The sequence below is a fragment of the Bacillus rossius genome, chromosome 8, assembly GCF_032445375.1.
Source record: "Bacillus rossius redtenbacheri isolate Brsri chromosome 8, Brsri_v3, whole genome shotgun sequence".
Lineage (NCBI taxonomy): Eukaryota > Metazoa > Arthropoda > Insecta > Phasmatodea > Bacillidae > Bacillus > Bacillus rossius.
Genome location: NC_086336.1, coordinates 37,981,373 through 38,008,834, shown reverse-complemented (window position 1 = coordinate 38,008,834; position 27,462 = coordinate 37,981,373). Strand labels below are relative to the sequence as shown.

Here is a 27,462-nt window from a genome sequence, read left to right as displayed (position 1 = left end):
AGTTTGCGACATCATGCGAAAAAATGTAAAGGTGGAGTCTGTGCTCCTGCTGAACTACCTGTCAACATTTCGACTCCTCGCTTTAGATTGGAGACTCGTGAGCGTACAAGCAAAAAAACAGATGTGCAGAAACCGATTGCTATGACGTCTGGACATGGACCTAAACCTAAGACTGTGTTCGGAGCATTACAAGTGAACGATAATGGCTTCTACTTGGCGCAGACTGCATTTCGTGGAACGTTGAAAGACTATTATTATCTAAATACGTTCGGTGAGTCGAAGGATATTTGTACTTTTCTTGATGATATCAGACAGGACATAATCAATCAGCTTACTGATGACGTAGCGACAAACGGACCTTTGAAATATAACTTGTGGTTGGACTGTCTATATGGAAAGCCGTATCCGTTAGATGACAAAGTGAAGAAGTGTGCATTCAAGACATCGGCTGCAGTAATTTACAGTTCTGACGATGTGAAGCAAACTGTTAAAAACGGTATCCAGAAACTCTGTCAAGAAGAGGAGAACTATGTCTGTAAAGGTTCTGGCTGGACTCTGTCTAGTATAAACCGATTGGAGCTAAGAATTAGTCATTTCACACCGCTGCCTAACTAAATGATTGTAAATTTGCTGGCTTTCGTAAGTGATCCTGTAGTAGAATAGAAATTATGTAATAAATATTATGTTTGTGAAAGAACTTGTGGTGTTTAATTCCTCGAACCTGTTACTATTATGTTAAATTGATATTTTTTTTTTCAACGTCCAGAATCGTACCAAGGATAGGAACTGACCGGGTCAATCAGTATATTGATTGCAAATTTATTTAATAAATTTTGGAACTTTTTCCCGAATCTCTAGCATTAAAATTACGCATTTCCAATATGGTGGTCTTGATGTCTGATAGGATGGTGGTCGTAGAGGATTTAGAGTCTCTTTACGAATGTTGAACATGGTTTATTGAAATTATTATTTTTTACATAAAATTAAACATTATTGCATCGATCAAGTATCGAACCAAGGACAGGAGCGGATCGAATCAATATGTAAATTAATGAGTGATTTATTTAACAAATTTAGAAATTTTTCCCGAATTTCTAGCTAAATAATTACGGATTTTCAATATGGCGTCTAAATTTCAAGATGGTGACCATAACGATGATTGCAACATTAATAAGATCCAATATGGTGGTCGTAACGTAAAGTGTAAGAATGACATGGTACTCAACCAAGATGGCGGGTTTAATGAAATATTCAACATTTGTATAATCCAAGATGGCGACCGTAACGATAACTGCAACAGTGGTTTTTAAGATTTTTATTATTTATTCGATTAAATAATTTTTTAAATGATTTTTAAAATTTTTCCCGATTTTCTAACATAAAAATTGCGGATTTTCAAGATGGCGACCGTAACGATAACTGCAACAGTGGTTTTTAAAAATTTTATTATTTATTCGATTAAATAATTTTTTTAATGATTTTTAAAATTTTTCCCGATTTTCTAACATAAAAATTGCGGATTTTCAAGATGGCGGGCGTAACGATAACTGCAATGGTGACGTCATCATCCAATATGTCGGAAACAACAATGCCGGAATTTTCTAGAAAACAAAATGACGTCATCCAAAATGTCGGATCCAAGATGGCGGATCCAAGATGGCGGATCCAAAATGTCCGCCGTGATCTACTTGTCCCGTTACGCTGTGTCCCTTACACTCATCCAATATGGCCGCCGTGACGTCACAATCCAAGATGGCGGACATGACGTCATACTAGGTGACGATATATATGCTTTGAAAAAAGTGGTGGGAGTCAGTATGCCAGCGCCCTCCACGAGGGAAGGATCGGATGTCATTTTTAATTTTTTGCCCTCACCGGGTTCGAACCGAGGACTCTGAGCTCCGTGTCGTAAAGTACATTTTTAAAAAAAAAAAATTAAAATTTTATTAAATGGATTTTTTATAATTTTTAAATTTTTTTTCATTAAAATCGGATAATAAATAAAAAAGTTAAAGATGGCGGCCGTAACAAAATTTGCAACGGTGACATCATCATCCAATATGGCTGCCATGACATCCTTATTTTCAAGGTCGGCGGCTTATAAGCGGCTAGCTCTTAGGAGTTTTAAGCCGCTTTTAGGAGTTTTCGTTTTTCTAGGGCAAAGCGACTTTTGAGGATTTTCGAAATCCTAATTTTTGAACTGTGGAATTATTTGAGATTTTTTGGCGGAAATTTTTTTCAAAAAAATTGAAATTTTGGCGATTTTTGAGGAATTTTGGGCAATTTTTGCCCAATTTTGGTCATTTTTGGCGATTTTTGAGGATCAAATTCCAGGTCAAGGTCAAAGGTCAAGGTCAAGGTCATCCAAGATGGCCGCTGTGACGTCACAATCCAAGATGGCGGAAAGGACACACAGCTCCACCGCCTGCCGCCTGTGCCAGAACATACTATCCTATACTACTAGCTCCGTTTTTTGTTTCTGAAGCTTTGCACACCGCATGTGTGTCCGGGTAGGCGAGGCAATTGACGATTAGCTTGGGACCGGAAATAATTCGTGGATTCATTTCGTTATAGGATGAAATTAACGTGTGTACACATCTATACTGCGTCTGCTATTGGCACGCAGTTCATAGGGGATTGATTGTCTGTCTTAGCTAGTGAGAAACCTTCAACGTTGTCTAAGTAATTATTACCAAATCACAGGCCATCTAAGTTGAGACGTCTTACCAGTCGGCAGCCAATGAACATGTGACATGAACTGTGGAGCCTATCGTAGACGTATAGTTGCTGAAAACGCGAAAATTTCCTAGTCGTTACTAGTAGCAGTGGCAAGAAAATGAAGTGAGCGAGAGGCGTTAGCGTTAAAATAATTAAACTACTTGACTAATTACTTGGTAGAAGAGGTTTCAACTGTGCAGAACAATTCAAAAATAAATCGTAATACAGTTTTGTAATAAATGAGTAAGAGATGGTATATGCTACACCACGAGCGCAACAACAGGGGGGGGGGGGGCAAGGGTATGTTGCCCCCCCTCTGACACCTTGAAGTGGTGGCAAACGGGGGCAAAGAAAGTGCTGTGTAATCAATTTTTAGATAATAAAACTGCTGAAATGGCACCATTTTCCACCTTGAAATACAAATTTTCCCGGGGGAGGACCTCCGGACCCCCCGCTTCAATAGGGGGGGATCGATGATTCTTTATAAAAAGGTATATTGCCCCATCCTTTGTAAATGTAGGCTAGTCGTTGCGGCCCTGGTGCTAGTTGTAGTTGTTGGTCGGCAGGTGGAGCGGCAGGACTGGCTGGTGCCGCTGCCCGAGGCGGCGCACGCGCACGGACTGGTCTCCTCGGCGCTGGGGCTGCGCTTCCGGCCGGCCGCCGCCAGGGGCGCCCCCGTCGCGCTGCGGGCGCGCTGCGTGGCCAGCGTGTTCCCGGGGCCTCGCCCCATTCCGGGCGCCCGCCCGCTGCGCGACTACTCGCGGGAGGTCCTGCTGCTGGGTGCGTCTCGCCTTTCAATATATCTGTATCAAGCGTGAATAACTAAGTCGATATCTTATATTATAAGTAGGGACCGGAAAAAATTCGCGGATTCGATGACCTCTAGGATAGCCTCCATTATCCTCTGCACTTCTCAAAGTAAACACGCGTGTTCATTGGATACTAAATTGTGAGGCGTCTCCACTGGATAGCTTGTGATTCGACGCTTCTTTGGTCGATAGTCTCTCATTGGCCCAAACAGCTCCAGTTAAACTGCGAGCCAATAGCAGAACCAGCAGAATTGTACACATGTTTGATTTTCAGCCTATCACGAAATGAATCCGCGAATTTTTCCGGTCTCTAATTATAAGACTTACTTACTTATTCGCAACAGGTACAGATATATACTGTATAGAAGTCGCGAGTGGATAGGATTTACTCTACGTTTTCCAGGAGCGTATGATGAGCAGCTTGGGAACTTCACCGCTGCAGTGCGCTGCCGTACCGCCCTGTATCGTCTTAGGTTGTTATTTACACGTTAGAGCGCAGCACTGTCGCCCGCTGTCATTCCCACGCACCACCCAAACCCAACATTCACTGCAGCTCAAGGTCATTCAACGGGAGGGGGAAGAATGCTTGAAGAGTTCGACACTTGAACGCTAGGGACCACCACAAGTCGATGCCCTAGAGATGGTGGCGATTGCGGCGGTGAATTAACCAACTACCTCAAACCGTATTAGAAATTTTAACCTGGCCTGGCAACTTCTATACAGTATATATATTCGAAGGTCTCGCTGCCCCTCACCGCCTCACACCCATCCACGACATCTTAGCTCTCGGCATGCTGCATTCGGCAGGTGCCATTTCGGGGAAGCCTTCTTTTCGCAGACGAGAGAGCCAAACTCCCGATCGTGCATCTTCGGTTTTTTTTTTGTTCATTGTAACTCATGATAACTAATGGTCAATTAGGTTAGAGTAGTTGGAAATGGGGGGTTCAAGGCCAGGCGGAGGATCGAGGATCCGGCGGCCATCTTGGATGACGTCATCTAATCCGTATGCTAATCCATATGCTAATCTATGCTAATCCATGCCAATCTATGCCAATCCATGCCAATTCGTATGCCAATCTATGCCAATTCGTATGCCAATCTGTATGCCAATCTATGCTAATCCATGCTAATCCATCCGCCATTTTGTATTTCTAGAAATTTCCACCAACTTCAAATCGTGACATCACCGTTGCACTTTTCGTCACGGCCGCCATCTTGGATTCGAATTTTTTTTTCGAACTTTGAAATTCGATGTAATCATCAGCCGCCATATTGTTTCGTCTGCTGGTGGCCGCCATCTTGTTTTCGTCTGCTGGTGGCCGCCATATTGTTTTCGTCTGCTGGTGGCAGCCATCTTGTGACGTCATATAGTTATGTTGGTCGCCACCAGATAGCAGCAGGGATTATTTTATTTTAACTAAAATATTTTCAGTGCCGAGGCTGGGATTCGATCCATGGGACGTGAAAACGTCCAGGATGTCGTGGTTACGAGGCGGACGCCTTGACCACTAGACCACGAGACCAATTGGGATATGGTGGAATAAATAATCTATATATGCTACGTACTGACGGCAAGTTTATGATAAATGGGGGAGGGTGTTTTTGCCTTCCTTAATGCATACCTAAGGTGCCACATTTGAAATTAAAATTATTATACAGCCGCCATCTTTAATTCCAGCACAGACTACCAGATGGCGCCAAATTCAAAAAATAGTTGCCAGAGACGCCGCCATCTTGGTTCTCAAGTTGGCTGGTAGATGTCGCTAGTATCGCGCGCCAAATTCAAAATTAGTTGCCAGAGGCACCGCCATCTTGGTTCTCAAGTTGGCTGGTAGATGTCGCTAGTATCGCGCGCCAAATTCAAAATTAGTTGCCAGAGGAGCCGCCATCTTGGTTCTCAAGTTGGTTGGTAGATGGCGCCACCGTCGCCATATTTTAGTTAATATAATCGATACCAGATGACGCCACCGTCGCCATCTTTAGTTCCTAGTGTTGCTACCAGAGTGTGCCACCGTCGCCATCTTTAATTATAAAAGTTACTACCGGAGCGCGCCACCGGCGCCATCTTTAATTCTTAAAGTTACTGCCGGATGGCACCAAGTGTTATGTAGTCAGTCGAGACAAGTCGGGAACGAGTCGAGACAAGTCTAGACAGTCGAGACAAGTCGGGGGGACAAGACGAGACAAGTCGGTAGCCTGTATTCACCAAGTTCTCCGTTGCCGCCATCTTTAATTCATAAAGTCGCTACCAGATGGCGCCACTGTCGACCGTCTTTAATTCAAGGCATTGTTGCCGGATGGCGCCAAGTTTGAATTAAAAAAACCTACAAGTGTTATGCAATGTGTAACCAGTCGAGACAAGTGTAGCCTGTATTCACCAAGTTCTCTGTTGCCGTCACTGCCATCCGGGTATCTGACGAGTCCTAATTAATATACTCGTACACATCCTACCTCTATGACCTCTACAAACAAACTGACCGTACATACTCCAAAATGACATATATATTACACCCACATGCAAACATTTGATAACCATCAAGAATGCCAACATACAAAAATAAATTAACCATCGCTGAAACAAATTTCCCAACATTAATTACAATAAAAAAAGTCTGGTAAGATACTGTATTTTGTCTATAATTTAATAAATGATGATAGAGTATTAATAAAATATTGGTGTTGTGTAGAGTCTCTCTCTTCTTCTCGTAGTGGCGGAAGACTTCTCGAAGCCAGTGTTAGAATTTATGTATTAAAGCAATCACTCTAGCTGAGGAGGTTAATAACTTATAGTTACAACTTTTTAAAAATACTCTGAATTTAAAACAATTTTTAATAAGAGGGACCATTAAACGGTTTGAAATTAAAGCAAACAACTTAAATGTTAAACACATATTTATTTAAATCTTATTACAAACAGCAAGGGATAAGAAAAATCACTGATTTAAAAGAATTAAATAATGAATAATAAAAGTACATAATATTCACACACTGCACATCATAGTGACAAAGTCAACATAACCTATTTACATAAACCAGAGACCCAATACCTAAATATTAAGCATAACTACAAGTTACATAGAGTATAATATACTCTGAAATACATATTAAAGAGAAAATTGATATAAATAATATCATACTTTGCTCAATAGTTCCAGAAGTAATGAACGTACAGCTACACGAGCAATCTCAACAGTTCTTTCATCACTAGTGGTTTCTGTGGAACATACTTGAGTGGTGTCTTCACTGATCGGACCTAGATGACTGAGATCTCGGGTTCGACTCTTGCGAGATGTAGGAAGGCGAAGCTGACGCCGGCGTTTAGGCTGGACTGCTACTGATGTAGTAGGTGCTGGCGATGTGGGACTCATCTGGGTACAGCTAGATGATGTCTGGACTGACGAAGTCTGACCACATGAAGATGCTGGCAATGACTGAATAGCTGGTTGGTTGAATGCATGTGCGAAAACCTCTTCAGGCGTTGCAGGGAGAACTGTATCATCTCTCATCATATTCACACTACAATGTCCATAGCCCAGACAGTTGATAACTTCTAGAGGCGTATCTTGAGGTCCTGGGTTTAAAACCTGTTTCACGTGAAACACAGCGTCACAACTCCCCGAAAAATGTTTTAAAACACCGTCGATCCACTCACTATAATCAACAGTGACTAGCCCAGGTGTTACACTGGAGTATATCCTGTTCGGTTGAAAGTTAGACATCTTGGTTAACTACTTCTGCTGTAGGTCCTTACACCACCACAGTTTCAGCTCGACTGCCATCGCACGAGTCGAGGGTCGTATCTAAAAATATATGTATTACTTGTATACAACATTCCAACATGGTGATCAACCATCCAAGCCCTAAGCATGCTCGCATTGTGTCTTGAGATCGAACCTGAACATGTATTATTGCACGTGTACAATTTATTTAATTCTTTCAATGATGGACACTCATATTCTGCTTGTACATCTAATATTAGCACATGTTGCTTATAATAGTTAGTTAGCCACCGTTTCTGCTCTATTCCTACAACCAATACAGTTCCGCTCAGATGACTTGCCAATATGTTGGGTATTGAAGCATAAGGAAAGAGTCCGTGTTCCCACTGTAAACCATGAAAATTTCTAGTGAGCCAGACATTTGTTTTTTGATGCTTCCTGGTGAGATATCGCCATTCAAATGGAGGTTGAAAGTTACATGTTATTACATTTCCTTCTTCATCTGCAATGCTAAGTTCCTTGATAATAAATCCATACTGACTAGAGAAGCCTTGGAGGTTTACACATTTCGTCATGGAGGTCGAGACGAGACTAAGCCGGTAATGTACTGCCAGGTCTTAGATAATGGACGACACAATCTACCTTGTTGCAGGATGTCTCGATTATGTCCGGAGCCTCCTCGTCACAATCACTGGTCCAGTGATGACCGAATTTGCAGACCTCTAGTTGAAGTAACCATCCTCGGTGACGTAGTGCACATGGCGGAATCCTGGCGTTACTTCCGCGTACTTTGCAGTTGGATCGAACAGCATTTGCTTGAATTTGCAGCAGCAGCTCTATACCCACACGACTATGTGTTGACTGCTGTGTCTAGGGTGTTGACCTCAATTTATACCGCTAGGACCCCCCTCCAGTCCAGTCACGTGTACCGTTGCTTCCGTTGTTGTCCCCCCGCCTTGCTGGCGGCCTCCAACATTCGAACGAGGTGATAAACCATCCAAGCCCTAAGCATGCTCGCATTGTGTCTTGAGATCGGACCTGGACATCCAAGTTACATAGAGTATAATATACTCTGAAATACATAATAAAGAGAAAATTGATATAAATAACTTAAGCAAAGAGTTCACAAGCCCGCTTGTACTAGAACTCTCGTGTTGCTTAAGCAAAGAGTTCACAAGCCCGCTTGTGCTAGAACTCTTATGTTGCTTAAGCAAAGAGTTCACAAGCCCGCTTGTGCTAGAACTCTCATGTTGTTTAAGCAAAGAGTTCACAAGCGGGCTTGTGCTAGAACTCTAATGTTGCTTAAGTAGGATTAAATATGGACTTTTTTAAAAAAAATTGGTAATTTATGATGTTTATAAACAACATCATCCCTGATAGTTTTCTCTGAGTGCTTCTATTTTATTTTTATTAGGTGGAATTTAAAAAAAAATCATTATTCAGTCAAATAATAATATATACCCTGAGAAACACTAACTGGAAGAACAAACTACCTTCTCCTTGGAGTCTAGCGATGCCATCCCTCTATTGCGATCGTTAGTGAGAATCCTGCATCACGCATGAAAGAAAGAAATAATATTTACCTGCAAGCAATACGTGGTGTCATCTGTTGTTGAAAAGCAGAACTACTTACAACAAGTACCTTTGCATGAGATAACTTAACTTTCGCTTAAGAAATATTTAAAAATTATATTTAAGTAATGGTTCCAATTGGAAAACTGTCTGTTTGTATCTAACATTAGTCACAGTAACTAATATGAATCCTGATTCGGTGTCTGTCGCTGTATCGAAAGGACACAGGTGTAAGTTTTGCAGCAAAGAATTTATCTTGAGAAAGAATGGAAGACAACACCAGAAGAATGACTGTGTTAAAAATCCACTACGCAATATGATAAGTTGCGTTCGATGTAGCAAGTCGTTTACGCGGAGAGAGAGCTTAAAAAGACATGACAGAACTTGTAACGTTAAGACTGCGTACAAGCCAGAGGACAACGATGGATCTACTAGACTAAGGAATAGTGATCTGCATTACGACGATAATTTTCCTTGTCTTGAGAAAGATTATGTTCGTGGCTCTTCCGATCTCGACGAAGAACTTAAATTGAAGGACGATGATGATTTATGGAAGAATGAAGACAATGGAAGAATCCTTAACGTGAAAAGCCGAATTCAAGTAGATCTTTCTTACTTTGTAAAAATGATGGACTCCTAAAAAGGAAGCATGAAGACGATAATGGCACTTCGACATCATCGATATCGAATTCAAATGGTAATCTGGGTGAAGAGGATGTCTTCTACAGTGATTGTTACAGTGACTCTGAGGCTGTTGACAAAAGCATTGACTGTGATGAAGCACCTAAAGCTGACAAGATCGAAGAATGTAACGGTGTCCTGAGACCGAAACGATGGAAACGACGTGTTATAATAAATAAATCTGATAACGCTTATTATGATCACTGGGACGATTGTGATATTAAAAGTATTTATAATAAACAAGCAAGTGAGATGGTGGTAGAAGAGATTGATTACACATCGTGGAAAGATCCAAACTTATTGGTTGACCGGCTAAGACTTCTACATGGCTCCCTTTGTGCAGGAAACTATTCGTGCATAAAAGAAATATCATTCATACTCTAAGAACTGAGGAAAGCTGGTTACATACAATAATGGCTTATTTTACTTCTATTTGTATAATGTTAAGAAATAAATTAACTATTAAAAGTAAAAATGTAATGTTTTTATTTCTTGCATTCTGATTTCTAACTAAGACTTAGTTCTCGTAACTTGTGTTACCAAATGTGCTACCTTTTTGATGGTGCTTCCAAAATGTGCTTCCTTCTTTTGTTGATGGTGCTTCCAAATGTGCTGCCTTTTTTGATTGTGCTTCCAAAATCTGCTGCCTTTTTGATGGTGCTTCCAAAATGTGCTTCCTTCTTTTGTTGATGGTGCTTCCATTGTGCTGCCTTTTTTGATTGTGCTTTCAAAATGTGCTGCCTTTTTTGATTGTGTTTCCAAAATGTGCTGCCTTTACGTTGATGGTGCTTCCAAAATGTGCTTCCTTTTTGTTGATGGTGCTTCCAAATGTGTTGCCTTTATTGATTGTGCTTCCAAAATGTGCTGCCTTTATGTTGATGGTGCTTCCATTGTGCTGCCTTTTTTGATTGTGCTGCCTTTTCGTTGATGGTGCTTCCTTTTTGTTGATTGCGCGTAGTAAAATATGTAGTGACTGAATATTTACTAGTTCAAAACCTCTTGGTGTTACTAAAATATTTTTCAAGGTCGCTTGGTCCTTTATCTAAAGACGAAGAAGGTCCTGCGGTTCTGAAATTTCTAGCCTATACGTCTGATATTGTCATGACTCGGTCTCATGGTCCATAGACAATTGGCCTGTACGTGTGGCTTTGTACATGAACGATTTGTAGGTTATTCAGATTATCGAATAATTAGACTTTCATGTAAGGCATAGCGGTACTGTATTTAATTCGATGGTCAGGTATATTGTCTTGAGTTGTTTTTCGTAGAGTGAATGATTAATAAATTCCACGAAAAGTAATGGAAAATAAAATATAAAATATATTTAATATTTAGTTACACCTGTCACTGGTCAAGCAGTGCGTTCATTACTTCTGGAACTATTAAGCAAAGTATAATGTTATTTATATCAATTTTCTTTTTATTATGTATTTCAGAGTATATTATACTCTATGTAACTTGGATGTCCAGGTCCGATCTCAAGACACAATGCGAGCATGCTTAGGGCTTGGATGGTTTATCACCTCGTTCGAATGTTGGAGGCCGCCAGCAAGGCGGGGGGACAACAACGGAAGCAACGGTACACGTGACTGGACTGGAGGGGGGTCCTAGCGGTATAAATTGAGGTCAACACCCTAGACACAGCAGTCAACACATAGTCGTGTGGGTATAGAGCTGCTGCTACAAATTCAAGCAAATGCTGTTCGATCCAACTGCAAAGTACGCGGAAGTAACGCCAGGATTCCGCCATGTGCACTACGTCACCGAGGATGGTTACTTCAACTAGAGGTTGGCAAATTCGGTCATCACTGGACCAGTGATTGTGACGAGGAGGCTCCGGATATAATCGAGACATCCTGCAACAAGGTAGATTGTGTCGTCCATTATCTAAGACCTGGCAGTACATTACCGGCTTAGTCTCGTCTCGACCTCCATGACGAAATGTGTAAACCTCCAAGGCTTCTCTAGTCAGTATGGATTTATTATCAAGGAACTTAGCATTGCAGATGAAGAAGGAAATGTAATAACATGTAACTTTCAACCTCCATTTGAATGGCGATATCTCACCAGGAAGCATCAAAAAACAAATGTCTGGCTCACTAGAAATTTTCATGGTTTACAGTGGGAACACGGACTCTTTCCTTATGCTTCAATACCCAACATATTGGCAAGTCATCTGAGCGGAACTGTATTGGTTGTAGGAATAGAGCAGAAACGGTGGCTAACTAACTATTATAAGCAACATGTGCTAATATTAGATGTACAAGCAGAATATGAGTGTCCATCATTGAAAGAATTAAATAAATTGTACACGTGCAATAATACATGTTCAGGTTCGATCTCAAGACACAATGCGAGCATGCTTAGGGCTTGGATGGTTGATCACCATGTTGGAATGTTGTATACAAGTAATACATATATTTTTAGATACGACCCTCGACTCGTGCGATGGCAGTCGAGCTGAAACTGTGGTGGTGTAAGGACCTACAGCAGAAGTAGTTAACCAAGATGTCTAACTTTCAACCGAACAGGATATACTCCAGTGTAACACCTGGACTAGTCACTGTTGATTATAGTGAGTGGATCGACGGTGTTTTAAAACATTTTTCGGGGAGTTGTGACGCTGTGTTTCACGTGAAACAGGTTTTAAACCCAGGACCTCAAGATACGCCTCTAGAAGTTATCAACTGTCTGGGCTATGGACATTGTAGTGTGAATATGATGAGAGATGATACAGTTCTCCCTGCAACGCCTGAAGAGGTTTTCGCACATGCATTCAACCAACCAGCTATTCAGTCATTGCCAGCATCTGCATGTGGTCAGACTTCGTCAGTCCAGACATCATCTAGCTGTACCCAGATGAGTCCCACATCGCCAGCACCTACTACATCAGTAGCAGTCCAGCCTAAACGCCGGCGTCAGCTTCGCCTTCCTACATCTCGCAAGAGTCGAACCCGAGATCTCAGTCATCTAGGTCCGATCAGTGAAGACACCACTCAAGTATGTTCCACAGAAACCACTAGTGATGAAAGAACTGTTGAGATTGCTCGTGTAGCTGTACGTTCATTACTTCTGGAACTATTGAGCAAAGTATGATATTATTTATATCAATTTTCTCTTTAATATGTATTTCAGAGTATATTATACTCTATGTAACTTGTAGTTATGCTTAATATTTAGGTATTGGGTCTCTGGTTTATGTAAATAGGTTATGTTGACTTTGTCACTATGATGTGCAGTGTGTGAATATTATGTACTTTTATTATTCATTATTTAATTCTTTTAAATCAGTGATTTTTCTTATCCCTTGCTGTTTGTAATAAGATTTAAATAAATATGTGTTTAACATTTAAGTTGTTTGCTTTAATTTCAAACCGTTTAATGGTCCCTCTTATTAAAAATTGTTTTAAATTCAGAGTATTTTTAAAAAGTTGTAACTATAAGTTATTAACCTCCTCAGCTAGAGTGATTGCTTTAATACATAAATTCTAACACTGGCTTCGAGAAGTCTTCCGCCACTACGAGAAGAAGAGAGAGACTCTACACAACACCAATATTTTATTAATACTCTATCATCATTTATTAAATTATAGACAAAATACAGTATCTTACCGGACTTTTTTTATTGTAATTAATGTTGGGAAATTTGTTTCAGCGATGGTTAATTTATTTTTGTATGATGGCATTCTTGATGGTTATCAAATGTTTGCATGTGGGTGTAATATATATGTCATTTTGGAGTATGTACGGTCAGATTGTTTGTAGAGGTCATAGAGGTAGGATGTGTACGAGTATATTAATTAGGACTCGTCAGATACCCGGATAGCAGTGACGGCAACAGAGAACTTGGTGAATACAGGCTACCGACTTGTCTCGACTGGTTACACATTGCATAACACTTGTAGGTTTTTTAAATTCAAACTTGGCGCCATCCGGCAACAATGCCTTGAATTAAAGACGGTCGACAGTGGCGCCATCTGGTAGCGACTTTATGAATTAAAGATGGCGGCAACGGAGAACTTGGTGAATACAGGCTACCGACTTGTCTCGTCTTGTCCCCCCGACTTGTCTCGACTGTCTAGACTTGTCTCGACTCGTTCCCGACTTGTCTCGACTGACTACATAACACTTGGCGCCATCCGGCAGTAACTTTAAGAATTAAAGATGGCGACGGTGGCACACTCTGTAAGCAACACTAGGAACTAAAGATGGCGACGGTGGCGTCATCTGGTATCGATTATACTAACTAAAATATGGCGACGGTGGCGCCATCTACCAACCAACTTGAGAACCAAGATGGCGGCGCCTCTGGCAACTAATTTTGAATTTGGCGCGCGATACTAGCGACATCTACCAGCCAACTTGAGAACCAAGATGGCGGCGTCTCTGGCAACTATTTTTTGAATTTGGCGCCATCTGGTAGTCTGTGCTGGAATTAAAGATGGCGGCTGTATAATAATTTTAATTTCAAATGTGGCGCCTTAGGTATGCATTAAGGAAGGCAAAAACACCCTCCCCCATTTATCATAAACTTGCTGTCAGTACGTAGCATATATAGATTATTTATTCCACCATATCCCAATTGGTCTCGTGGTCTAGTGGTCAAGGCGTCCGCCTAGTAACCACGACATCCTGGACGTTTTCACGTCCCATGGATCGAATCCCAGCCTCGGCACTGAAAATATTTTAGTTAAAATAAAATAATCCCTGCTGCTATCTGGTGGCGACCAACATAACTATATGATGTCACAAGATGGCTGCCACCAGCAGACGAAAACAATATGGCGGCCACCAGCAGACGAAAACAAGATGGCGGCCACCAGCAGACGAAACAAGATGGCGGCTGATGATTACATCGAATTTCAAAGTTCGAAAAAAAAAATTCGAATCCAAGATGGCGGCCGTGACGAAAAGTGCAACGGTGACGTCACGATTCGAAGTTGGTGGAAATTTCTAGAAATACAAAATGGCGGATGGATTAGCATGGATTAGCATGGATTAACATATGAAGGGTGCAGGGGAAAATCCAACAGAGTCCAAAAAAGTTAAAATTGAGGTTATGATTGTAATGCAGTGCTGTCATGCTTTATTCTAACATTGCAAGTTGATAAAATGGAAAAAAACGATGCAGTCCAAAGGTATTGCAGCTTTTATTTTTACAGTGCAGGGGAAAAACCAACAGAGTCCATCTGAAACAGGGAAATAACCAACACAGTCCTAGTTCTGACTTATGTTATTCTTGTAGGGTATTGCACTGCTGTGTGTTATATTATCTTTGGCCCAGACGGTTTTTATTGTCTTATGTTGTTTGTGTGTTTGTGTTTATTGATGCAGATTGTATTTTGTTATACCAGTTATAAAAGATTCTTACAATCAATGTTTCATGGTGAATGAAATAATTCTTCAATTTCTGTAGTAACTTGTGTGCAAACAATGATTGACGACGAATTTCAATTACTTGAAAGTGAAGTGAGTGATGAAAATGTACATGCACGTGATGAAACAACAACGAAAAAACGCAAGAAATTTGGCCGCCTCAAAGATGTTACCAAGCAGCTGCGGGCAACGACATTTGAAACTGGAGTTGACTGTCAGTGTAAACGGTTTGAATGTTTTCAGAATATTTCTTTGGCTGAACGAAATGAATTAATAAGAACATTCAACAACATTGGACATGAAGGTGGTACTAATGCACAGAACAGTTATCTCTCAGGCCTTATTTCAACACATCCTGTGGCACGGCGAAGACCAAGGAAGAATGTAGAAGATGCTAGGTTAAATGATAGCTACAAAGTTCGTGTGGTAAGGAGTGGCTGTACAGTAGAAGTACCAGTATGCTTTAAAGGGTTCCAGTCACTGTTTGGAATTAAACCCTCCCGGTTACACACAATCAAAACATCTTTGAGAACAACAGGCACGTCACCTATTGATGAACGAGGCAAACACGCTAATCGCCCTCATAAGCTCACTGAACAGACCCATGAAGCTGTGATGCAGTTTTTTGGTAGTTTAAAGGGACGTAAAGCACACTACAGCTTGAAAGACTCTCAAAAAGTGTATCTTCCAGAGGAATTGAATGTCAAAAAACTTCTTGGGCTATTTTTGACTAAACATCTCAATATTGAGATCTCTTATGAAACATTCCGAAAAATTTTTGTGTCTGAGTTCAACATTGCTTTCAGCTATCCTCGAACCGAAACATGCTGTTGGTGTGATGAACATAAAGCCAAACTCACCGATACCGCAAGAAAAATTTCCAGTGCTACAAGTAATGAGGATCTAGTGAAGTTGCAGGAGGATCATAGGAGGCTAGAAGATGAGAGAACACTTCACCTCAAGAAAGCTGACTGGTTCTACAAAAAGAAAAGAAGTGCCAAAAAGGAAGCTATGCAGTCTCCAACTGTTGAGGTCATTGCTATTGATTTCGGGGCAAATCTTCCTACGCCAAACATAACCTCAAGTGAGGTGTACTTTAGAAGACAGCTTGCGTTTTACATCTTCAATGTACATGTTTTATCAAGTGGCTCCTCAATCATGTATATCTATGACCAGACAGTGGCAAAAAAGGGGTAAGATGATGTTTGCTCAATGCTGTATCATTTTTTCTACACCTATCTGGACACTGGCATTCAAAAGCTTCATATCTTCGCCGACTCATGTGCAGGACAAAACAAAAATCATAATATCATTCAGTTCCTGCACTATGTAACTACAGAATTAAGGTGTTTTGAGATGGTTACTGTTACATACCAGGTGCGTGGCCATTCTTTCATGGAACCTGATAAAAATATGGGTTTAATCCCTAAGCATGCAAAGGCTGAAACTCCTAATGCCTGGAGAGAAGTTATCGAAGGGGCCAGAGCCAAGCCGAATCCGTTTTTTGTTGTATCATGTGGCCAACCAATGTTCAAAGCCTGGGGTGGATTTCTTTCTTCAAAATTGTACAAGAAGAAGCTTCCTTTTGCTATAAGGCCAGTAAAACAGCTAAGATTCGTTCAATCAGATCCAAAAACCGTAGATCACAGAGAAATGTACAATGGAGTGTTCTTCTCTGCACTTGTAAAGGATCAATTGAAGAAGCGGCAGAAAAAATCCACACTGTCAAATCTTAAAGAACCTGCCCAGCTCTACCTTGCACCTATTCCTCTGCCCAATGAGAAGTGTCGAGACCTGGAAATCCTGTCAAAGTTCTGTGAAGATGAGGGATCCAAGGAATACTACAGACAACTTCTTGCTATTCATCAGCACAGCCATGATAATGACATCCCTGATGAGGAAAGTGATATCTAGATGTGTGCTGATAATTTCAATATTATAAAGATATCTGTGGAAAGATACTGTCACATAATTAAATAGAAAAGCATTTTTTTTTTGCTATCAGAATTGTATATCTTATATTGTTTAATGTTAGTTGAACATAAAAAGAAACCATTGACCTCAAATAATTTAACGAAGGTATATACTCTGTAGATTGTTTCTTGTTGTTTTCAGACTTAATAGTCTAATAAAACATTCAATAATAAACAATATTTCCAGAAATATATTGAGCCTATTACAAAATCCAGGGGAATAACCAACAGAGTCCAGTCACTGTTTCAGTAAATAATTAATTGTGCAATAAAATAAAAACAGAATGTTACTGTATTTTCAAGGGGAACACAACGAGGTCTAAACTAATTTTTTAAATAATTGATACAAACATGGACACTACATTATATCACTTATAACGTTTCAAACTTTCTTTTCTCTCTCCTGCACAATTTAGTTTTATGGACCCTGTTGGTTTTTCCCCTGCACCCTTCATATGGATTAGCATAGATTGGCATATGGATTAGCATAGATTGGCATACAGATTAGCATAGATTGGCATACGAATTGGCATAGATTGGCATACGGATTGGCATGGATTGGCATGGATTAACATAGATTGGCATGGATTAGCATAGATTAGCATACGGATTAGCATGGATTAGCATACGGATTAGATGACGTCATCCAAGATGGCCGCCGGTTCCTCGATCCTCCGCCTGGCCTTTAACCCCCCATTTCCAACTACTGGTTAGGTTAGCTACATTATAAATACCTACTTTAAAACATTGTGGACGGTTGCTTTAATTAAGATAGCTACATTAAAGATACTGTGAAATCATGTAAACGGTTTCCTAGCTCTGGATAGCTACACATTAAAAAGTTTTTTTGCTAAGCAACCATAAAATGATTTTACAGTATTTTTTAATGTAGCTATACTTACCTAATATAACCAACCAACCACAATGTTTAAAAGTATTTATAATGTAGCTAACCTATCCTAATCGACCGCAAAATTTAATGCCACACCGGTTTATACAATGAGATAGAACGGAAGAAAAAAAGCGAGCATGAACTTCGGGTGTAGCTCTCTCGTCTGTGAAACGAAGGCTTCCCGTCATTTCGTGAATGTGCAACCACGGTGCTGCCATCTGTGGCGGGTGGTGCGAACCAGAGTTCACAAAGCCAACTGGAAACTGTGTAGCCTTAATGAACTGTTAAATGAATTTTAACAATATGGACAGTATTAACGGAAATCAGGTCCAAAAATGTTAACTTTCGGTCTGCTAATCAAATGACGTAGCTGCTCCGGCAAAAAAAAAAAAAAAATCTAGAGGCAGGTGCGGAAAACTACGTGTGATTCGCGCCAAGGAATGTAGTTTGAAAACACAATTTGCGTTTATATTTATCACAATAGGCATTATTTGAGAGAATTCTACGTTAAATTTCAGGTGTCAGTTATGTATTATAAGTATAAGTATTTGCAACACGAGAACACATGGATTTGCTCGTTACCGAGTTTAGTTAGATGTTACGCATCTCAGGCGAGTACTGAAAGGCTCGCTCACATGTCTTTCTTTTTCTTTTAATTTTTTCGTCATTTCTATTACTTTAGGGCTATTTCAGTAAACTTAATGCGATACCTCGCTTGCATTTTTTGTTCTGTCACGAATATTTTTTTAACAGGCTTTCAATAAGTGCAACATAATGGGCGTAGAACGTGGCGCAAATTTTCGTAATTATTATCCCTTGCCGTGACACAAATGACGGGAAAATTATCTTAGAAACTCAGCATTGCGTGCGAGACGAAGCCTCGAGTGGTGTGTAATTACTTGGTCGTCTTGGCTACATCCTCTGTTCGCGTAGTACGCCTACCTGTGTACTTACTTTTCCGCGAAAAGATTTCTAGCCCAGACGTGTGTAAAACTTTGTAGCATTTTCTGTGTTTCGTGGTTGCTGAGTTTATTCCAGGTAAAATGTCGGCACATCAATCGCAGCCATCCAGTGCGGAGGCAAACGCGTCCTGAATGGCTCTTGCAGACGGCCGCCAGTTACACGGGAACAATCGCTAGCGCGGCCGTACATTATTGCATTTCAGTGAACGATCAGATTGCTTCACTAACCCCGACCCCTGCATTTGCAACCCCAGGTGCGTCCGCAGCGCCGATACCTGGGATCAATTCGCTCAGCACGATGATCATCACAACTACAGGGTGTTTCTCAATAACACTGGCTACGCCTCACGAGAAAATATAACACAAAAATATTTTTACAACTTTTCCCCTCCAAACGAGTTAAAAAAAATTTTTGAACACATTTTAAAAAGAGAACTATCGGTAACTACTCATACCGAGGCAAAAAAAAAAATATATATATATACTAATATTATAAAGCTGAAGAGTTTGTTTGTTTGGTTGTTTGTTTGAACGCGCTAGTCTCAGGAACCACTGGTCCGATTTGAAAAAATTCTTTCAGTTTTGGATTGTACATTTATCGAGGAAGGCTATAGGCTATATTATATTATCAATAACATTAGGGATTTTTACTAAAAGTCTAATTTAGAATCAAATGCGTTGGAGGGAGTTAGATACAACATGCAGTACACGTACGAAGTGTGTGTTGACAATGCCGCAGGCGCTAGAAGTGCAGGCGCTAGAAGTTTATTTCCTATTGCCTATTAACATTGTTGCCACGCACTAGATGCCTTATCATTCTTAATTTTCCCATACAAGTAAAAAATACCCGTGTGATATTAACAACGAAGCAATCAGTACCCTCATATAGAATACATAGAGATAGTGTGAGGTATATATGTAGATATAAAGAGATAAATACAGATAGAGAGATACATCGATATATAGGACTATAGATGTAGATAGAGATAAATATATATTTAGAGACATGGATAGATTATTTGTATATGTGTAACTACTTAAAACATATTACAAAACAAAACTGAATGAGGCATTGCAATGCATGCCGAGTATTAGTTAGATAATGGAATCTTTTCAATATTAGTAATCCCTTATTTTTCAGTTTTTTTCCTATATTGCTTTATAGAGTCTAGATTACATACAGACCAGGTAAATAATTATAAACTGGCAGAACAACGTCTGTCGGGATCTGAAAGTGATATAAATTATTTTGCACACTTGACATTAAAATTAAGAAGACAATTACTAACTACATCTGATCTCTAAACAGTTCCCCTTCACCCTGTGTTCAGCCCGGGCAACGCTGGGTACTGCAGCTAGTGTGTGTGTATATATATATATATATATATATATATATATATATATATATATATATATATATATATATATCTTTGCTTGGTTATAATCTTAAATCTTCGAAAACATGGTTGACAGTTTGATAAATATTGAGATTAGCTGCCCTTTTGTTCACAAGTAGCTAGTCTTCTAACACTAATGATATTTTAACACGGACATTTCAACATGGAGGTAAAGCATTTTGGAGGTTCTTCAGTTAAGAGCTAACGTTACAAATAAGTCGCGACTCGATGAGAATTATGAGTGGCAACCAACTATCAACAAGAGAAAGCTCGAGGCCTGAAAATACATTATTGACTAAAAAAGAGATTTTAAAGAAATAAAGTTTCGTCTTTTCTTAATGGAACCGGAATATTCACTTAAAATTACAGATTTTTTTAATTTTTAATTTTGTGCATTTACATAAAAACAACTCTATCGCTACAAAATTGTGTTCGTAGAAACACTTTGATTCGGATTCTTACCCAGATATTTATGATTTGTGTTGTTCCAGTACCTCCGATAGTTGAAGTAATTTTTAAACCGTTCCCTGAACAGCTTTCCAGTATTTACTGCACATGTTAATTCTCAAATTTTTGAATATACAATTATCTTTTACATTGTTTAAAAAAATTACTTTTGAATGTAACATCAATTAAAAAAATAAATATTATACCCCAATTTTTGTAAATAAACACTCAGTATTATATATCTAATAACGTATTTCATGTATGCAAAAATAACCGTAGCCATGTGTTGTACAACGTTCCAATATCTTTATTGCAGTATTATGAGCTATCTCTTGGCCACTTTTTGTAAAAGTGCAGATATTTTTCCCCACTTGTGTGTCCGAGATGTATCCGGGACGTGTCCGAGACGTGTCCGGGACGTGTCCTAGATGTGTCCTAGACGTGTCCGAGACGTGTCCTAGACGTGTCCGAGACGTGTCCTAGACATGTCCTAGACGTGTCCGGAATGTGTCCGGGACGTGTCCGGGACGTGTCCGGGACGTGTCCTAGACGTGTCCGAGACTTGTCCGAGACGTGTCCTAGACGTGTCCTAGACTTGTCCGAGACGTGTCCTGGACGTGTCCGAGACTTGTCCGAGACGTGTCCTGGACGTGTCCGAGACGTGTCCGAGACGTGTCCGAGACGTGTCCTAGACGTGTCCGAGACGTGTCCGAGACGTGTCCGGGATGTGTCCGGGACGTGTCCGGGACGTGTCCTAGACGTGTCCTAGACTTGTCCGAGACGTGTCCTAGACGTGTCCGAGACTTGTCCGAGACGTGTCCTGGACGTGTCCGAGACTTGTCCGAGACGTGTCCTGGACGTGTCCGAGATGTGTCCGAGACGTGTCCGAGACGTGTCCTAGACGTGTCCGAGACTTGTCCTGGATGTGTCCTAGACGTGTCCGAGACGTGTCCTAGACGTATCCGAGACGTGTCCGAGACGTGTCCTAGACGTGTCCGAGACGTGACCGAGACGTGTCCTAGACGTGTCCGAGACGTGTCCTAGACGTGTCCTAGACGTGTCCGAGACGTGTCCTAGACGTGTCCGAGACGTGTCCTAGACGTGTCCTAGACGTGTCCTAGACGTGTCCGAGACGTGTCCGAGACGTGTCCGAGACGTGTCCTAGACGTGTCCGAAACGTGTCCGAGACGTGTCCGAGACGTGTCCTAGACGTGTCCGAGACGTGTCCTAGACGTGCCCGAGACGTGCCCGAGACGTGTCCTAGACGTGTCCTAGACGTGTCCTAGACGTGTCCGAGACGTGTCCTAGACGTGTCCGAGACGTGTCCTAGACGTGTCCGAGACGTGTCCTAGACGTGTCCGAGACGTGTCCGAGACGTGTCCTAGACGTGCCCGGGAAGAGAGGAGTGAGAGACAGTGGGGTTGTTCGCAGCGCGAGCGGCCGGGTGCAGCCGCCGCGACTCTTGCGGCGCGGGCGTTGTGCTGGCCGCGTCGCTCCTGGCGCTGGGCGCCGCGTGACTCCCTGCGAGCCTCCCCCCGGCGCCCCGCCGTCTTCCGCAGCGCACCACGCGACCACCGGCGACACGCTCGGGACTGAAACTATGCGTGCGCTCCCCAGCACAGGCTAGGCTGTGAGCAATAACCCACCGGCGAGAGGTGTTAAATTATACATTATATTATTTGGTGTCAAACAAGACTAACTTTTTTTTAAAGAAATTTGAATCACTATAGGTTTATTTTTCAACAATGAATGTGTGTTGTCGTCATAATGTTGGCACCACATGTATTAAACAAATACATGGTCCATACTGATGGGCAAATCGTCTGCCTGACGGGACAAACACGCCAGAACATCTTGGGGCTGTCCGGTATTTTTTGCTTCTGGTGCACGTGAAGCCACGGCACAAAAGGCTTCGTAAGAAGTGTGATCATAGCCTCTCGCATAAGAAAAACCACCGGTGTGGATGCTAATCACTGTGCTACGATACATGGGTGCAGTTAATGTGGTTCAAAACGTTTGTGCTTTATTAGCTCACACATCGTCCACTGAAATACCAATTCAATCCTAGAAAAAAAAGGAGAAATTGGCGTGTTCATTTCGTGATGTGCTTTTTTTTTTTTCTCGATTGGACCACTTTTTATTTTGAAGGATTACCAACCAATGATAAAATGTAAAGAAAAGAAGTATCGAATCACAGGCATGACGTCTCACGTGTCATTAGCCATTGGACAGGTGTTATTTGCACGAGTACATGGAGGACTATGGAGGACCTTGGAGGACTATGGAGGACTGGTGGACCCAAAGGCTCGTCAAGAATCAGCTTGTGTTTAGAAGCGAATTAGTTACTTCCCTCCTGCCTCTCAAGGTAAACTCTCTCCCCCCCCCCCCCCCCCTTTTTATATTCTTCTGGATCCACACTGCTGTGCAGTCTGACCTTCATCGAGCCGCTATATCTTCTTTTCCCTGATCATAGATAAGTTCATACTGCTGTGATTCCTTAACGATTACAAGTTGTAAGATGTGAGTTAAATTTGGTGTATAATGCACAGCTCATAGTCTTTTTTCTTTGTCACATGGAAGAGACATTAACAGGCTAGTTGTAGATAAATAAATTAAAAACAGTTAAAAAAAAATCTATAACAGCAAAACACAAAGTGGTGTTTAATTTTATTAACACAACATTAAAAAGCAACCTTATCGTAAAAAATGGGACATTTTTTGGCAGGTGAAATGTACTTATCTATGTTGTTGCTTACGCGTTTGTTTTATGGATATAATTTGAGCTGAGAAAAGATCATAAAGAATAAAAAGAAGGAAATCCAACTAACCTTAAAGAAATGAAATAAAACTTGTACCTACATTTATTTTGACTATTAAAATAGTTATATTAAAAATTATGTGCTTGTATTAACTTTTAAATTTAAATTATGTTAGTTTGTAAGTAGATACAAATTTTTTGTGTGATTTAAGCAGAAAATTTTTTTAACTGCAAAAAGTGGCATTGGTCATTCATCTACTGATATATGAATTTAAGGCAACCTACTTTAAGATTGAACCTTTGCTTCGTAAGTTACAATTGGCATACATGTAACTATTTCTTGAAAACTTCCTCAAAACATGTTAAAATATAAATATTTATGTATTAAATATGTTAACACCAGTAATACATGTATATATAAATAATATTATGGTTTTTTATATTACTTAAATGTTCTATAAAACATAACATACAAAAAACTGTTTTCAAAATAGTGTCGTTTCTATTACCTGGGATTACGCGAGAAATAAACTTACTTGCGTACCTACCTGCATACTTCAAATTAAATTCGGACAGCCCTTTGTGATGTCACTTCCAGGGACAAGTACAAAGTCAACGTCAATGAAGTTCGTTCACTAAGGTTTCTGTAATTAAAAAAAATGAAATGTGGGGTCATTGAAACGTTTTAAAATGCATTGTTATATGTATATCTAGACAATGTACAAGTGTCACATCTGAAGAAGGGAAAATAAAAAACAAAGAAGGAAAGGAAAGTTGGTCTGAAAGGTGCCTTCTGAAGCCCAACACTTCTCAATAAAGTTCGTTCACCTCAGCCGGACTTCAGCTCAGTGGAGAAAAAAAAATAAAATACGTTATTTTATGTATGTTATAATTATTATTTTTTATTTTAACACCATATATATTCACTGTAACTATTTTACACTAAAGTTTTATATATGCAATCGATAGATTTTGACGAGAGCTGATGATTGAAACTCAAACGAACGTCGTAGCTTCTCAGAGTCAAAAATTATATTAAATGTAAATCTCGAAACGCAGCAAAATGACCTCAAAATGGCGGCGCTTCCCCCTCCACCGCACGCGATGCGTCACAGTCCTCACTTAGCGTAAATAATTATTTGATCATTTAGCTATCCATTGGTGTAATTAAATTTTGGATGGAGATGATAGATATGTAGCTGCAGCACCAAACTGTATCCCCTGATTTTATAATCATTCGTTTTTTGAATTGCCTCCCACTATGGAAGCAACTTTAAAGACGTATTCACGTAAAAAAAGTTACTGTGGACAAATTAATACATTTTTCAGGTTTCATTTAGAAATATTGGTTGAAAGGTTACTAGGGAGACGGATGAAGCAAACTATCCATCCTGTTACAAACGCGTGGTTCTTAAACCAAGCTCTATGATGGTGTGGGGTTGCATGGAAGCGAATGGGGTTGGCAATTTTCATTTTTTTAACGGGTGCGATAAAGGCTCAAGACTATACACGCGTTCTTGATGTGAATATACGCCCATCAGTGCAGCGACTGTTTGGCAGAAAACGATATATTTTCCAACAAGATAACGCACGGCTTCATACGGCGAACATAACACAAATAGACACGCACAAAAGTGTCCCTTTTTTAGAGCGGCCAGCAGCAAGTCCGGATATAGCTCCTATAGAGAATATTTGGAGAATTCTTAAGAGGAAGATGGCCCAGCGTTGTACCCGCAACAATTAAAGGATTATCTGCGGCAGTAATGGGGAAAAATCCCTACAGACACATTGAGCCGTTTAGTGATGTCCATGCCTAAACGTCTTACTACGGTTATCCGTCGTAACGGTTACGTCACCTCTTGGTAATCGAACCGAACGAATTATTTTTGACTTTGGTTGTGCAAGGGAATACACTTGCAACGTTTATCATAACTATCTGTTTTGCTGCAAACCAATAAAAATGCTATCAAATGTTAATACAATTTTTTTTTACATTTACGTTTCTTTGTGTTTCTCAAATACCTCATTTCAAGCTATTTCTTACTTGAACGAACTTTACTCAGTTTGGATTTGTACATACATGTATTTACTCAAGGCTATTTCGGCTAATTCGGCCGGACTCTGCCTCTAGTCAAACGTATCTCACTATGACTGTTCACTTAGTAAAAAATTCAATAATTTTTTTATATACTATCCGAATTGGGAAAGTCAGCTCGAGGATTGTTGCTGAAAGGGGCACAGGAGTTTCACATGAGAACGACACCACACCAGCAGAAGACAGAGAGCCTCTCTTATTTCCCAGCCCCTCCTCTCCGACTTCATATTATTGGTTTTAGGAAATACACAAAGGTCAACCTTGTTTACTCTCTATACCCTCTTTCTGATCTCCTTCCCCCCCCCCTCCTTCATAACACTTCACGGGGTTCGCCATCTCAAGGCAGCCCGAATGGAATACACGGGAATCAATTTATAAAACACATTTAAAGACACTCCTTTCAAAGCAATCTAACTCGATTTCAACAAGTAGAAGGGAACTCCAAAATGACAACTTGTCATAGATACACCCAGAAAATCTCAAGAATTGACTTGGATGCACATCTGGGATTCGTTTCAAACAAAAAATAACTTTTCCTGTTTTATTTGCAACAGTTTCTTTCAATGAATGCACTGCTACCTTTTGTTTAGAGAGGCACCAATTTTGTGTTTGTTTACCTGTGGAAATAGAAAGTTATTTATGCTTTTAGTAAAAAGGTAATGTTTTCATTTTACTCCACGATAATGAAGAATAATTAAGTTTTCATCAGTGAATTTGTGCAATCACATCATGATAATTTTTGGCACTAATACAGGCAGAAGTGAAAATAACATTCATAGGTAAAAATAAGCATGTGAAATTATCTTAAACAACTCGACAGCAAAAATTTATCATTGAATTATTATTTTGTTCCTTTTCGAAGCACTTGCCAGCTATACAGATTCTGAAATTTCACATTGAGTTATATGCGTGATTGGTTAACATTTAAAAATTACATCTGCTAGTATAGTAAAAAAAAAAATTACGTTTTTTAAAGAGTACGTTTATTTGAATCAATTATGTTAAAAATTATCAAATATCCAAGTAAGATACATTTACAAACCGTATTGGGATATATACGCATTTTCAGTTGCCAAATAATGTTAGATATCAAGTGAACGATTAATACTGAGCTCTTCCGAAACTTAATTTAGATATATTTATTATTATGTCCTCTTCAATACAATGTGTGTCGTGTTTACGTTGTTAAATAATGTAAATGCGGGTTCACGATACTCTTTTACCAAATATATTGTGGAGTTACTAGCAACCTCTTAACGACCAAGTGTTCTTCTTAGTAATGTTAATATTATAGGAGCTGTAAATAAATCTAAACAGAAAAAAAAAAACAGAAAGCGCTAGTGTTGAAAACTTTGGAGCAAAATTGAGTGTTATATATAATTGATGATCTTTGAATGATGATTAGACTTGTCTTTCTTACCACCAAGTTGTAGATGACATCATCACCGCATAAACGAAATTTCGTAACTAAATAATAATACTTTCAGTAAAAAAAAAAACACAGCAATAAAACCTGGGTTGGTTTCTTTTGGCAAAACAGTGTTTAATAATTAAGAATAGGTTTATGACTAATTTAAATGACATCAGTTTGAAAAATGGCATATACAGTCAACTCTCGTTATTATGAACATGGAGTTTTTACCCCCCCGAAAACCAAAATAAACAATTGTATATAAAATGTTTCTAGCTGTTACTTACGCACCAAACAAACGGCAGTCGTCAATGCTTGCAGGTTTTTTTTTTCAATATATATGTTTGAGACAGTAGTTTGTTTAATTCAAATTTAATATTTGGTTGTAAAGATCACTGTGCGTGAACGATTTCAGATATTTCGCAGGTAAATTAAGTAAAGAAAACCGTAAAAATTCAAGAATAATAACATAATTACCAATGAAACATTTAACTATCTTTTGAAAACCAAATTCTAACACGCATTTCAGTAACACCACGCCAGCGAAACGACGGAAATAGAAAAATATTTTATATCGGGATGTATGTCGCATTTGCCAATTTTTTCGCTCTGACTTCATAGTTGTGTTAATCTTCCAGAAAATTCATTCTGG

At 39.8% G+C, this 27,462-nt stretch overlaps 1 protein-coding gene across 2 annotated transcripts in view; it reads left to right on the top strand.

Annotated features, from left to right (window-relative positions):
• Positions 1-24,126, top strand: part of LOC134534748 (uncharacterized) — an 86,739-nt gene extending 62,613 nt beyond the window's left edge. Inside the window, exons 6-7 of one of the 2 annotated variants that reach the window (XM_063373269.1) lie at positions 3,285-3,498; positions 21,978-24,126. In XM_063373269.1, the coding sequence (XP_063229339.1) occupies positions 3,285-3,498; positions 21,978-22,142 (379 nt within the window). In that variant the 3' untranslated portion in view covers positions 22,143-24,126. The remainder of the gene's footprint in view (positions 1-3,284; positions 3,499-21,977) is intronic. The other variant, XM_063373270.1, reaches the window with a different exon arrangement.
• Positions 24,127-27,462: the final 3,336 nt, after the last annotated feature.